Source organism: Coenobita brevimanus, chromosome 100, assembly GCF_032717465.1.
Source record: "Coenobita brevimanus isolate Jiangsu-jjx chromosome 100, ASM3271746v2, whole genome shotgun sequence".
NCBI lineage: Eukaryota > Metazoa > Arthropoda > Malacostraca > Decapoda > Coenobitidae > Coenobita > Coenobita brevimanus.
This window is the reverse complement of record NC_137053.1, coordinates 242,336-257,558: the sequence shown is the minus strand read 5'-3', so window position 1 is coordinate 257,558 and position 15,223 is coordinate 242,336. Positions and strand designations below refer to the sequence as shown.

Here is a 15,223-nt window from a genome sequence, read left to right as displayed (position 1 = left end):
ATGTATGAATTTATTGGTATTGTGATGAGAAGGGGTAGATTGAGATGGTTTGGGAATGTTGAGAGGATGGAGGATGACCACTGGGTGGGGTTGCGAGAGGCAGACTAAAAAAGATCTGGGACGAGGTCCTAGAGTGTGACTTCAGGGGTAAGGGACCATATATGGAGGCTGCAATAGATCAACCAGCATGGAAAGCCACCATTAGATGACCAAGGCTGATGCATGCAAGCATGTTGGAGTCTTTATAAATGATACAATACAAATGTTATACCATTTCAAATCTCATCACATCATTTATCACCTGCATCCTGTGGCATAGCTATGGGGGGACTTGGGTCTTCCAGTCAGACCCTTGAAATGTCAGATTATTTAATTTGTGGATGATGTCTAGCATTGGGTCCCCCAAAAATAGGGCTTGGCCCTCCCTTCTGTTGAAACCTGGCTATGCCACAGCTTGCACCCCACTATTACAATAAGTCCTTATTATATGTCACCTTTTTTACATCTTTTTGGCTACCAGGTCCATAAAATCCTTGAAAAATTTGCCTCTTTAAGTGCCAGTGTTACCTGCTCAGCTTATTTCCTAGTCTCCCTAAATTTGCAAAACCATCTGTTTCTAGTTTCTTTTTTATAATTATTATTTATAAAGGTTCCAACATGTTTGCATCCAATGGCCTAAGTCACCTAATGACAGCTCTCCATGCTGCTCAATTTCTAGCAGGCCCTCTATTCAGTCTCTTAACCCTGAGGTCACACTCTATGACCTTGTCCCATTCTTAAATATCCCTAAGCTATGATGAGAACTGACAATACATTGATTTGACTGAGTTTTGCTTTAAACCCAGTGAGATATGCTATTTTAAATTAAGTCTCATTGTGATATCACATCAAGCCATGTTTCACCAATCACATCACAGTTCATCCTGTCACATCACTGCAACTACAGTGTTTTTACTGATTTGGCTGATTTAGCTTTCCTACCATTTCACATACATACGTACATAAATAAAAATGAGCCATAGTTCCTTGTAAGGAATCCCCACACTGAGGTTGGCAATGATGCGGTGTTGTTATCTATGGACTGGAAGCTAAACCAAGTTCCAAAACCAGCAAATTCCTAACAGTTGCTGGAAACTGTTGGGAAAAAAGATGGCCTACTTGAGATGCATAATATCTGCAACAGTGTGAGAGTCTCAGCTTGGACTCTGACTCTGTGTGCTGTCACTCAGAAAAAAAGATCATCAAGTGACTGTACTTGTGGTTGAATGTTTCCTGCCTAAGAGTGATGATTGTGTGTTTAGTTACCAAGCTAACAGCCACACTTAACTCTTATGGTAGTACCTCCCAGGGTTGATGGAAAGCCACCTGTCTGCTACCTAAATGCACATTCCACATCATGCCTAATCATGTCCCAGTCCCACAACTACAAAATTTTGACTGATCCACCTGAACTTCCTGATTTGGGTTTAGCACCAGAATTTGAAGCAGATCCCTTCCACAGCAGCTGACTGATCTGGTCTAGGTTTGTGCCCAATGTTGCATTGTTTCGAACCACCGGGGTAGCTGGCTCATTTTTTTTCGTCTGAGTGTGCCACACCCATATCTGAAAGGCGTAATGATGAATATTATTATACAGCATTCTTATTGTTACCAAGATCATTATAGCAATATTCTGTTGTTTTTAACGAGCTGAAAATGCCATCTCTCCATCTTGAAATGCAGACTTGTAACAAGAGATTAATAGTAGACTATGATGCTAGTCATAAAATGTACTATGGAAAGGATCTTGAGCCATAGTACTGCCTTATTCTGCCATTTCATTGTAGCAAGAGAGTATTACTAGAATTATATTATGCCATCCACAAAGATCTGCTTTGGAAAGGATATAGGACCATAGTACTGATTTTGTTACAGAACTGTGAGAAACATGCAGCAAAAGGATGAAAATTGCTGGAAAGTTAAGGTAGACCAACTTTATCATTATCATTATCAACATCATCATCATCATCATCATCATCATCATCAACATCATCATCATTTATCTCTTCACTGACTGTTTTTCTGCTTGCCTTTTTCTGTATCTGAAACCTACTCACTTTACAGAAGTACAGTACCGATACAGTAGCTAGTGGAACACAAGGTTATGATGATGATGATCATCATCATCATGATGTTTAAACTCATGCAAGCAAATATCAAACACTGTACATTAAGTACTGTACAAACAAAATGCATAAATTCGTATCCTAATTCTAAAGGTGTTACTTATATATAATGACCTTACATGTGAATTCTCAGCATTAACTCTTTGGTACTGTAACATATAGGATCGTATGCTAAATGGCTTTGGAGATTCTATAGCACCTTCCATTAGTAATTTAAACTGAGCATATGTTAATACCGTAATATCTTCTTGCATGTTAGTGATGCACGCAGTGTTAGTATTAAAACTACAAATAACGTAGAAAAGAGTATTAAGATGCATTAGGTAAATTAAATTACAAAGGAAGAGGTGCTAAGAAGCCTCTTGTGCTACCTAGAATATGACCCATAGGATCCTTTGATGTCATGAAGGTGAAAGATTTGGGATATACTGGTATAGTCCAAACTATCTATCCATCTATTGCCAGACGCCTTAATCCCGTAAGGGGTGGTCACAAACAAAAGCGCCTCCACGTCACTCAGTCCCCCACCATTTCATTGCCCTGCTTCCAGCTCACACCTCCTTCTCTCATATACCTCTCCACTCCATCCCACCATCTCATCCTTGGTCTCCCCCTTCCTATCCCCCCCCACCTCACACATAGCCTACACTCTCCTCATTAGTCTCTTGCTTTCAATCCTCTCCACATGGCCAAGCCACCTCATTTTGTTTCTCCTAATGCTTTCTGTCACATCCATATCCACACCACAACACTCCTTCATGTCCTCAATTGTCAGTCGGTCTCTCCATGTAACTCCACATGCTCCACTCAAATAACTCATTTCCACTGCTCTCACTTTTGACTTGTGTCCTTCCAACAAGGTCCAAGCTTCACTTCTGTAGGTTAGAATTGGTATCACAATGCTGTCATGCAGTGACTTTTTTACTTCAGTGCTCACTTCTCTGTTTCTTATCACTGCTTTCAAAGAACCAGCAACTGATCTTCCTTGTTGTACCCTTTCAAGCACTTCATCCTCCAAACTTCCATCCTTATTCATCACACTTCCCAAGTACTTAAATGCACTCACATTTTCCATTTCCTCATCATCCAACCTCACTGTACATCCAGTGACTTCATTTCTCTCGAAGACCATAACTTTACTCTTCCCTGGATTCACCTTTAGATTCTGTTTTGTACACACACTTCCAAACTCCTTCACTAAGCTTTGCAGTTCCCCTTTGTCTTCATTTAACAATACAGTATCATCTGCAAACAACAGTACAAGGAGTTTCCAAATGTAGCCCTTACTCATTAGGGATGTTTCATCATCCACTGCCCTTCCTTGTATCTCTTTTATAACCCTATCCATAAACAGAATGAACAACCATGGAGACATGACACATCTGTTTCAATCCAACATAATAGAAAAATTCACTTAATTCACTATCCACATGCACTGCAGCCTTAGCTGCCTGATACATTGGCCTACTCTTCACAGCATTCAACAACTTCCCATTTACTCCATATATTCTTAATATTTTCCACATTCCTTGTCCATCCACCCTGCCATACCAGTATCCTTTCTTCATATCCATGAAGGCTGCATGCAACTTCTTTCCATTCTCTAGAAACTCTTCTACTAAAGACCTAAGAATGAATATCTGATCTACACATCCTCTTCCCTTCCAAAAACCTCCTTGTTCGTCACTAACTATACTCAGTTCTTTTTATTGACACAGAGATGCACATGACAGGTTGGTGATGACTGGCTGAATGCAGTATGTCCGAATAACATCGTTGTATTTGGGTTAGCAGATAGGTTTAGATTTGCATTAGCTACTGATAATTATTTGAAATACAAAGATGTTATTCGGACATGCTGCATTCAGCCAATCATCACCAACCTGTCAAGTGCACCTTTGCCTTGATAAAAAAAAAAAAAAAATGAGTATAATTCCTCAGTTATTTCTCTCACTCTGTCAATAAGTATCCTACCATAACCTTTTCTTATTACAGTAAGAAGACAAATGCCCCTATGATTACTGCACACTTCTTTTTCGCCTTTTCCTTTGTACAGAAAAATAATCATACCTGACTTCCAATCTACTGGGATTCTACCTTCCTCCCAGGCCAGTCTTCACATCTTCCACATCCATTCTACTAGTATCTCTCCTCCGTGCTTCAGCATTTCACCACACACTCCATCTGTTCCTGGGGCTTTCCCCATTTTGACCTTCATTGCTTCCACTACTTCCATCCTTCTGATTTCTTCCCATTTTGACCTTCATTGCTTCCACTACATCCATCCTACGGATTTCTTCCTCTCTTCTCACCTTCCTCCTTCTCCCAGCCATTCCCTGGCCATGTATCCTCGCTCCAGTGTTTAAGAGTTCCCAAAAGTGTTCTCTCCATCTGCTCACTTTTTCTCCCCTCGCCACTAGCAATCTACCATTTTTATCTTTCACCCCCTGATTAACTTTATTATCACCCTGTCTTACTCTCTTTACGTCTTTCCAGAACGTTTTCTTACATTCTTTCCACTTTACACTCAGATTCCTTCCAAATTCCTCATCCATTCTCTTCATACTCTCTCCTACTAATCTTTTCACCTCTCTCTTCCTCTCTGCATGCAACTCTCTCTCTTCTGTTTCTGAACTTCCACGCCTCTGCTTCCCATCCACTCATTATATGCTTTCCTGTCACTTCTTATTGCTTTTCTTTCCTTTACAGGTGGCTTTACACTGAGTGACAAGCCAAATGGTTTCCTGTAAGCCAAGAAACCATTTACAACGCTGGATGGTAACCATATAACCAAACCATAGGTGCTCCCTACGTGTCAACAAGTGGGTTGGTGGAGGGTTAGTGCCCCTCCCCGTAAAACAAATAACTCAAAGTCAAATGGCCACCCCTTATGGGATTATGGCATCTGGCAATAGATAGATAGATTCTTGTGTGCTGCAGCTTGTCTCAACTCTTCATCCCATCATGCTGTTCCTTGCACCCCCTTTTGTCTTCTCTTCACCCCAAGCACCACCTTACATGCTGCACAGATTTCTTCTGTGAGTATCTTGCACACACCCCCATCTGCTCTAAATCATATTTACTCAGTCACGCTTCACCTTCTCTCTTATACTATAGTCCAAACTATGCAGCATTAATGAAACCTTGTGCTCCTACGCTGTGAAGGGGGTACTGTGGGATCGGCTGTTTACAGGCAGTTCTTATAATAAGCAATATCCTTTTTGCCATTCGCTTCTCAGTAAATTATTGTAAAGGTAAATTATCTACTAAAGTTCCACTCCTACCTGTAAAGTTGATTTGCCAGTTCTTAATCATCATCATCATCCAGACCTTGTTTCCCATCCTAAGGCAGGGTGAGGAGTAGCAACACCCAGGCAGCCCAAGTTTGCCCAGTTCAGTGGGCCATGCTTCCATTCACTCATCATTCAAGCCCCCAGAAACCTGGCTTTACCTGATACACCAAAAACTTTCACCACATTCTGTAGCTTCACGTAAATGTATTCAATAGAGTCAGTCACAGAGCTAGCTCCTGTCCCACCTTCAACAGATAACATGTCTCCCAAATAACAAAACTTCCATGCACTTAAGAGCCTCACCAGCAAGTTCAATCCATTTGTGCCTGGCAATCTCCATGTTTTCTAATTCTTCTCTTCATTCAGCAATCTGTATTACATCTACTGTAGATGATGAATATTTTACCCTCTATTACAGTATTTTACATCATGAATAATTAATTTCAAACCTTTAATATCAGCAAATCTCTATTTCAGCATACTTCTACCAGATGGATAGACTACCAGAATATTTTATAGCTATTTTGAATAATTACATTTGTACATACAGTACACCGAAGGTTGTAACAAAGAATGGGAAGAAGAGCATGGAAGTACAGTAGTGACTTCATGACAGTATTGTGATCTCGACTCTCATTTGAGGCTTGGTCTTTGTTGGAAGAGCATAAATCAAGAGTGGGGGTAGGCCTAATGGAAATTAATTATCTGAAAGGACCATGTGGAGTTATGTGGAGAGACAAACAGACAAACAAGGAAGTTCAGGAACACTGTGGTGTAAGTGTGGATGTACAGGAACCTTATATGGATGGATGGATGGATGGATGAGTTGGTGGGTGGGTGGGTGGATGAATGGATGGCTGGAAGAATACGGTACCTTTGTGCAGTTATAGGCAAGTGGTTCAATCTCCTCTGGTTTGATGCCCAGGCTCTTCATAAAACCATCTTCTTCGTACCCAACTTTATATGGCATTGATGCTCGTGGATGTTCAAGCAAATACCTAATGTTAACAGCAAAACCAGCCATGTCAATAGGGAATGTACGTTTGGCGATCCATCCATCGTAAAAACCTACAACTTTCCCAGATTTCACTATTGGGGTTGAAACTCCCAGCTTTGTGACCAATCCAACGGGGAACATTGACACCTTTTTTGTCCATCGCATCTGGAACATAAGGAACTGGTTTAATCATCATAATCATCCTGAATCCTGAATTCACTGTTTGAATCAATATTCCTAGCTCTATCACCAGTCCAGCTGGAAACAATGACACCTTTTTTCTTTTTTTTTTCCCCACATCTGTAACATCAGGTACTTTTACTTAGTACTGTACTGTGAAGTACTCAAAGCATTTCTTGTTATAAGTAAGGGGGGAGTTTTATAATATCACAACTTTTTACATACAGGTGCTACAGTACTGATTATACCACACTGAATATGGGGAAAGAGACAAATGAACATCATAGGTTGCTATCTTTCTATCTGTTTATCCATCCATCTATCTATTTATCTATCTAGGGACCTAATCCATCACTCTGTTGATCAATTGAAAGATGCCTTAATTCTGTAAGGTGGCTACAAATTAACTGTCCCCTTGTCATCTTGGTCTTTGCCATCATAAGTAGGAATGAAACTTAGTAGGCGATTATTCTCTAATTTACTTAGGGCTCAATAGGAAAAAAGAATATTAAAAAAGAAAATAAAAAATAAAAAAATGGCTTGTAATGAGAACTGCCTGGATGATGATGTCAGAAATCATCACATGTAGTACCCTTAGGCAAAGTGATCTTACCTCCTCGAAAATCCGGATATCATATGTGTTGTCATCATCAGCAAAGTACAGAACCCCCTCCTTAGCATTCTCCCTGATCCAGTTTAAGCCAGCCATTCTGTTGGCAACACCTCTGGGTTTGTTCTTAACCTTGTGATATTGGGCTGGCATCTGAACTGCAAGGGGTAATAGAGTATGCAGTATTTTAGTATAGGTATCTAACTTCAGGTTTTTATTTAAGCTATACCTATAATAGTTTGATTATTAAACTCTTCAGCCCCAGGATTTTTTTTTTTTTTTTTTATACATATATTCAGCCTAGGATATACCTCCCTTGGCCATATAGGCAAAATTGGTTATACTCTCACATTCACATTAAAGCCTGTGCAGCTTGGTACATTAGCAGAATACTGTAGATTACTGTGAGTATCTTAGGTCAGTGGTTGCGTGGGCTTTTTACGGTATACAGGTTCTTTATGATTCACAATACAAAGCTGATATAAAGTCAGAAGTAAATATTTATTTTTTGCAATGACAATCTCCTAACTTATCAACCCGACCATATGAACCACCCGATATCATTTTACTTAACCTCTTCAGCATTATAACATCTCATATACTGTATTTTATTCATGCTATCCTCAGACGTTTATGTTCCTAGCTAAAGCTAGTATTTTTGAGGTATGTCAAGAGGGTGGGTTTAGATGGTGGGACATATTTGGGCACCACCCACACCACACAGACAGATATACTATATATATAAAACATATACAGTACACATACCTACACCAAACATGACCAGCTACAGAAAAATACCCAGCATCCTTTAATCCCTTCATTTCTAGGGAGTTTGCCAAAGATGAATTTTAATTGTCAGGAGTTAACAAAAATGCAAGTAAACATGATGTCATCAGAGTGAGGGTGTACAGTATATCATGGCAAATAGGAACATACTGTATAAAAAGGTCAAATAGCAATTGATGTAACTATACCCACCTCTGAGATAAACAGTACTAAGATTTGTTTCATTCAGATATGTTACTAGTGCAGGTGTGGTTTGTGGGGCGTCCTCTGACACAATCCACACAACATTGGGCACATTCATTAGTGTCTGGGCAAATCGAGTCAGTTCTGGGACCTGCTCTGCTCTCGGGTATGTAGGCGTGACTATGTATAGGGTCGGCAGGTTGGGTATCCACTTTCCACGACGACATGCACCATTTGAACAATCTTTCTCCTGAAAAAGTTAAATCATCATCATCATCAGCAACAGCAGCATGATTTCTTACTCCCCCCCAAAGATGGCTGAGGTATTCCCAGCACGCAAGGAATGAGGAAAAAAATAATAAAACTTTTGAGTAGCATGCTCAGTCATAAGCACACATATGGGCCTGATGGGGTCTCTTCTGTTGTCCTCAAGAACTGTACTTACACACCCTGCCTAGGTAAAGTCTTTCATTGTTGTCTATCAACTTGGACCATTCCTTCTTGCCATCAAAACATGGTTTTAGGTTGCTACACTCCACAAACACTCTTCTTACAGACCTTATGCAATGAGTTTTCAATGGCATCATTTCACCTAGGCCACCACAGAGAACACTTCTAGTCACACTAGACATTAACAAAGCTTTTGATGCCATCCCCTGCCACAACCTCACAAACAAAATATTCAACACAGACATGCACAATAACACAAAAAGATGGCTGGCAAACTACTTAGCAGGCAGATGTGCACATGTAACATTTGCCGGTCAGTCTTCAAACATCAGAAACTTCACAAATGGTATCCCTCATGGATCTGTTTTGTCCCCAACACTCATTAACCTATATATGCACGACATACCCACACGCCACACATCACAAATACCCATAACTTCCTGTCCAAACGACATAGCACATGTACACATCAAAACGCAAACACAGCCACACACATCCTCTAACCTTACCTCAACACACTGCACAAATAGTTCACCATGAACAGACTCAAAATAGCCCCAGCCAAATCTACAGTGACCCTTCTCACAAACTGGACAGCAGAACATAGTCACATTCCACACCTCACCATAAACAACACCCCTCTAACACACACACACACACACACACACACACACACACACACACACACACACACACACACACTCATTGGTGTAACATACAATACATCAGTGTCATTTAAACAACACATCACAAACATTAAAAATAAATTAACACCAAGACTTAACGTCCTAAGGTCACTCACCCATACAACATTTGGACACAACAAAGAAACCACCACCACAGTATACAAACAGTTACACGTTCATTGATGAATTATGCGAGCCCTGCTTGGGCTTCTGACCTCACTAAAACGCACTACAACACCCTAAAGACCATACAGAACAAATCCCTAAAAATAATCACAGGCTGCACAGCTACTACACCTACAGACCACCTACACCAAGAAACCAAAGTCCTCAATGTCAAGGATCATCTAGACATGAGAGGTACACAAATTCTTGCTGCAGCATCCACAAACCCACACCAACCACTACACTAAGTGGCAGCACATCCTCACACACCAAGGAACATCAAAACAACACCAAGCATAGGATATCATACACAAATGCTGCCACCTCCCCCCTCGTGTATCTTGAACCAGCTTCCAGAAGCATATGCATGCTCAAATCACTCGCCGCTCCATTCAGTCACTCAAAGACAACATGCAGCTGCATGCATGGCCTCCTGATATCCACCCTTCTGAATCCTACCTCCCTCATGAGGACAGGGTCCACCTGGTCAGGCTGAGATGTGGGCATCATCCAGCCCTCTCGAGTGATCAGAAGAGGCTGGATGACTCAGTCGCTGACGCCTGTCCAGGATGCAACACAGCACCCTATACAGTACTTAGCACATCATGGAAGACTGCATTGCACACAATCGCCTGTGCCAACAACACAACATACACTCCTTGAGAGCTGTGTGGGAAAGCCTGGTCTCGGTCGTGGCCTTCCTTAGGGACCCGGGGCTGTTTGGCCAGACTGCCTAGGGAACAACTACTGCCACTACTACAGCAAACATGGGATGAGGCCATGGCACACTTTATGTCTGATTTGACTAATATCTCTGATTGTGGTAAAAATAACCTTGTTGTTTTTAATGCATCAAAAACTCAGTTCTAACATCTGTCAACCTGACAAAATCTTCCACAGGAATACCCTCTAATTTTTTACAATATCCAACTCAATCCTACTTCATCTTTAAACATACTAGGGGTTTCATTCTCGCTGGATTTATCTTGGAAAAAACATATTACCTCTCTTGTAAAATCCGTTTCCAAATGATCGGGTGTGCTAAGCCAACTCTGTACCATCTTTATCCTTGCACAGGTGTTGACTTTATAAGCGGGTATTATTCGCCCGTGTGTAGAGTACAACTCTCATGTGTAGGGAGGCTCCCCATACACAGCTCTTCTCAACAGGGTGTAGTCCAGCAGTTCTCAAACTTTTTAGTGTGTGACCCTATTTGGAATATTTCAAGACTTTGTGACCCTCGGGGTAAAAAAATCAAATATACCCAGTACACAGTGGAATATAAACTTTTTTCTACACACATACACACACACACACACACACACACACACACACACACACACACACACACACACACACACAGAGTAACCGGTATATAGCCTATCGTAATTTTTATGAATATGCTAATACTGTAGTGTAATAAGGATAATTACATTTTCAGTTAAGTAAATGAAATACAGTGAAAGCATTAGGCCTATTGTATATCCCAGCGACCCATCAAAATTCCTCTCGCGACCCACCATTGGGTCGCGACCCATAGTTTGAGAATTACTGGTGTAGTTAAAGGCTTTTCGTCTCATTAACTCTCCTCCTCTTACTGGCTCCCTTCAACCTCGGTCTCTTCGCCGCAGTGTTGCATCATTATCTAATTTCTATCGCTGCTTCAATGGCCACTGCTTCTCTGAATTGTCTGCTTGCATCCCTCCACCACTATGGTGAGCACATAGCACCTGTCTAGCAACAAACTCACATCCCTTTTCTCTCCAATTCTAATGCAAGAGTTAACTGCTACTCCCAGTCCTTCATATATGAAACAGGTGAACTCTGGAACTGTCTCCGTCTGTCTGTTTTTCCTACTGCCTATGATCTCCAGTCTTTCAAACACAGTGTGTCCAGGCATCTCGACATGAATGGATTTTGAATTTGGCTCTGTTACTTTGTTTTTGTTTTTTCTTGGAGGGAGCAGTTTGCAGGCCCCTGGCTTTTTTTTCCTTCTTCCTTGCATTAAAAAAGAAAAAAAACACACACTCTTCCACTCATCATTAAAGCTCCGAACAGTTATAACTGTTACTGTTCTTGCTATTGTTGTTAATACTGTTATTGATATTAGTAGTACAGTAGTAGTAGTAGTAGTAGTAGTAGTGTACTAGTAGTAGTATTTTTTTCTCTTCCTTCCGCGTATGGGTGACCCTAAACTGAGTGACAAGCCAAATGGTTTCCTGTACACCAGGAAACCATTTACTACGCTGGGTGGTAACCATATAACCAAATTATGGTGCCTGGTGGTTTAGTGGGTAATTAAGGTGCTCCAGTCGGATTGAGCCTGTGTAGGTTTATATCCAAGGGGTGGTTGGGGTTTATTGCTCATGTAATGCCACTCAGGGATGAGTGAGAGTCACTCATCTTAAATGTCAGGACCGACTTGCCTAGCCCTGGGTTCCTACGCTCCTCATAGGGCGACATAGGATTGGATGATGGATGGATAGATGGATTATTATTATTACTGTTATTATTATTATGGCTATATTATTATTTTATTATTACTGTTATTATTATTATTATTATTATTATTATTATTATCAATATTATTATCATTATTATTATTGGTATTATTATTGTTGTAATACTGTAATTTATTATCATTACTATTATTATTTTCATCATCATCATCATTATTATCATCATCATTATTACTGTATTATAATATGCATGCATTCTCCCATTTTTGTGTATAACTTCAAAATTATGATAAATATTAACCCTATCACTCATATGATGTCTATGTTACATTTACTCTTGTTTTCAGTGGTTAGACACAGCCCTTATTAACCCCATCACTACGCATGGTTCCCCGAAGCTTAATAAATCGTCTCGTGGTAGGACGAAGAGGACAAAAAATTCATTGCCGTGAAGATGTTTAACGTTACCATAAAGAAGAACACGAGAAGAAGGAGTGGTGAGGCTTAGACAGTTGCTAAGAGGATAAGAGGAAAGGGGGGAGAGGGGAGAGCAGGGGAGGAGGGAAAGACTGAGGGGAGGCCAAGGAGGAGGAGTGCAGGGTAAGGGAGAGATGAAAGATGGGTGACGAAGTGAGTGAGAGAGAAAGAGACAGACAGACAGACAGAGAGGAGGAAAAAATAACACAAAAGGAAAGATAAAGAAAAGAAAAAGCTTGTGTGAGGGGGAGAGATTAAAGAAAGTAATTTAAGACGAGAAGAAAAGTGAGTGAGAGGGGTGGAGGAGAGGGAGGGGAAGGAAAGATAAGAAGGAATGAGAAAAATGGGAAATGAGTGAGAAAGAGAAACGATGACGGGAGGAAAAAGGACTGGGTGAGGGAGATACAGAGGTGAGGGGTGACAGATGGGGAACGGGAGGGAGGGGGAGGGGTGAGGAAAGTGCTAACATAAGGCTTCACTTCATCTCTCTCTCTCTCTCTCTCTCTCTCTCTTTCAAATACATAAACATACTGCACACACACACACACACACACACACACACACACACACACACACACACACACACACACACACACACACACACACACACACACACACACACACACACACACACACACACACACACACACACGGTGTGTGTGTGTGTGTGTGTGTGTGTGTGTGTGTGTGTGTGTGTGTGTGTGTGTGTGTGTGTGTGTGTGTGTGTGTGTGTGTGTGTGTGTGTGTGTGTGTTTATGTGTGTGTGTGTGTGTGTGTGTGTGTGTGTGTGTGTGTGTGTGTGTGTGTGTGTGTGAAGTATCCGGAACAAGACTACTACATAGACGTATCTCTTCTTCACAACTGCAATAATTTTTCCTGATGTAGGTTGTACTCGCTAGCCTTGGATTGCAGGCAGTGCAGCTGGCCTAGAGAAGAAAAACTCCAAACCCAAGGCTCATACTGATGGCGACAGCAAGGGAATATGGTCATTATAAAACTTGCCAAAGCCGCGTTTCACCAATTATCATTTTTTATTACTCATTCACGGCGGGGACGTCTTTTTTTTCATATACTTCTTGTCATCTCCTATTTAGGTTATTCAATTTAGAATTGATTTCTCAAACTAGAGGGATAAATATATATAACCTAAATAAACTCATTCACTTTGAGAACCTTTCATAAGTTTAATAAATCGTCGGGTAGTAGTGAGAAAAGGCTAATGAGGGACACCACCCTTTTGAGCTCCAAGATCTTTTTTTTTTTTTTTATGTACATATAAATTCTTCGTATGTCCTCATTATTTTTTAAAGTTAAGGACACTTTATGAACCGGTGAGGTTAGATAGGCATTAATATACCCGGTCACTACAAGAGAATTTTCATACCGGTAAGTTGATTAAATTCATCTGATAACAGGGCCTATAAAACCATATACATATTTAGATCCTCTCTGGCATTTTTTATCCTTGTGGCTACTGCATGGCAATTTTATTCAGCTACAGCTAATCCTTCGGGTCACAGTGATGATGATGTAATAAAGATGATGATGATGTATACGGTGTTAGTAAAAAGCATACAAGGCAGTGACAGAACCAGAAGCAGATATTCCAATACCGGGTATGCTATTTTTAGTTCATTACAACCACCCTCACCCTTGCCACTTGAGCCTTCTAATGTTCTCTGTCTTACCCTAACCTACCTTAACCCTCCGCTCCCTTCTCTCTTCTCGCTTCTTTTCTCTTCTCTCCTCCCTTCTTCTGTTCTTTTTTCTCCTTCTTACTTTTCCTTCACTTGTTCTCGTCTATTGAGTTCAATAGTTTTATCTGACCCCAACCTTCCTTAACTCTCTTATCCCAATCTTCTGTCCTCTTAGCTTATCCTTCTCTTCCCATCTCTTCTCTTCTTTTATCACCTTTTTCCTTCCTTCCCTCATTTCTGCATAAGACTTAGTGTATAATATTCTCTGTCTCTAACCTGTCCTAATCATCCTTCCTCCTTTCTTTTCTCCTCTCATACTTCTCTCTCAGCTTTGATTCTCACAATATACTCTGCCTTACCCTAACCCCCCCCCCTTCTCTTCTCTCCTTTCTTTCCGTTTTTTTTTTCTTTTTCCTTCCATTACTTGGTCTTCCTTCCCACTTCAGTCTTCTTCCTTACTGCTCTCTGTCCTCTTCCCTTCTTTACTATACACCACCCTCTCCCTTTCCATCCCTCCTTCTCTCCTCTCCGTTTCTCTCCTCCCAATGGTGTATACTTTTTTTTGCGATGCTTTCTTGTTTATAGTGAGATTTTGGTGCATTCATGTATTTACGATCTTTTCCATACTTCTCCTCTCCCGTCCTCTACTCCCCTCCCTTCCTACCCCATACCACCTCTCTCTCTCTCTCTCGACACACACACACACACACACACACACACACACACACACACACACACACACACACACACACACACACACACACACACACACACACACACACACACCACCATCACCACCACCTGCACGATAAAGTTAAAACATGTGTTGATTATTAACGGTTTGTCTTCAGCGGTTTTGTTTCTTGATTTTTCCAATTTTTATTCAACTCAGAAAAAGGCCTCTCTTAATGAGGGGGTTAATGATAGCTGTATCTTCACCATCCATTTAAAAATGCAGTTTTTTAAACTGAAACGAAATATTAGACATTACTAACCCTCTCTCTCTCTCTCTCTCATAGAAATATTTGAGAACGTGATCACCAGTAAATAATATTTGTCCGTAGACTAGAGTTTT

General features: G+C 40.7%; 1 protein-coding gene across 1 annotated transcript in view; it reads right to left on the bottom strand.

Annotated features, from left to right (window-relative positions):
- Positions 1–465: 465 nt before the first annotated feature.
- LOC145414701 (galactosylgalactosylxylosylprotein 3-beta-glucuronosyltransferase P-like) overlaps positions 466–15,223 on the bottom strand; it is a 28,850-nt gene continuing 14,092 nt past the window's right edge. The window contains exons 3-5 of the mRNA XM_080284224.1: positions 7,249–7,403; positions 6,333–6,620; positions 466–1,603 (exon numbers count right to left, since the gene is read on the bottom strand). Coding sequence (XP_080140350.1) covers positions 1,424–1,603; positions 6,333–6,620; positions 7,249–7,403 — 623 coding nt within the window. The 3' untranslated portion in view covers positions 466–1,423. The remainder of the gene's footprint in view (positions 1,604–6,332; positions 6,621–7,248; positions 7,404–15,223) is intronic.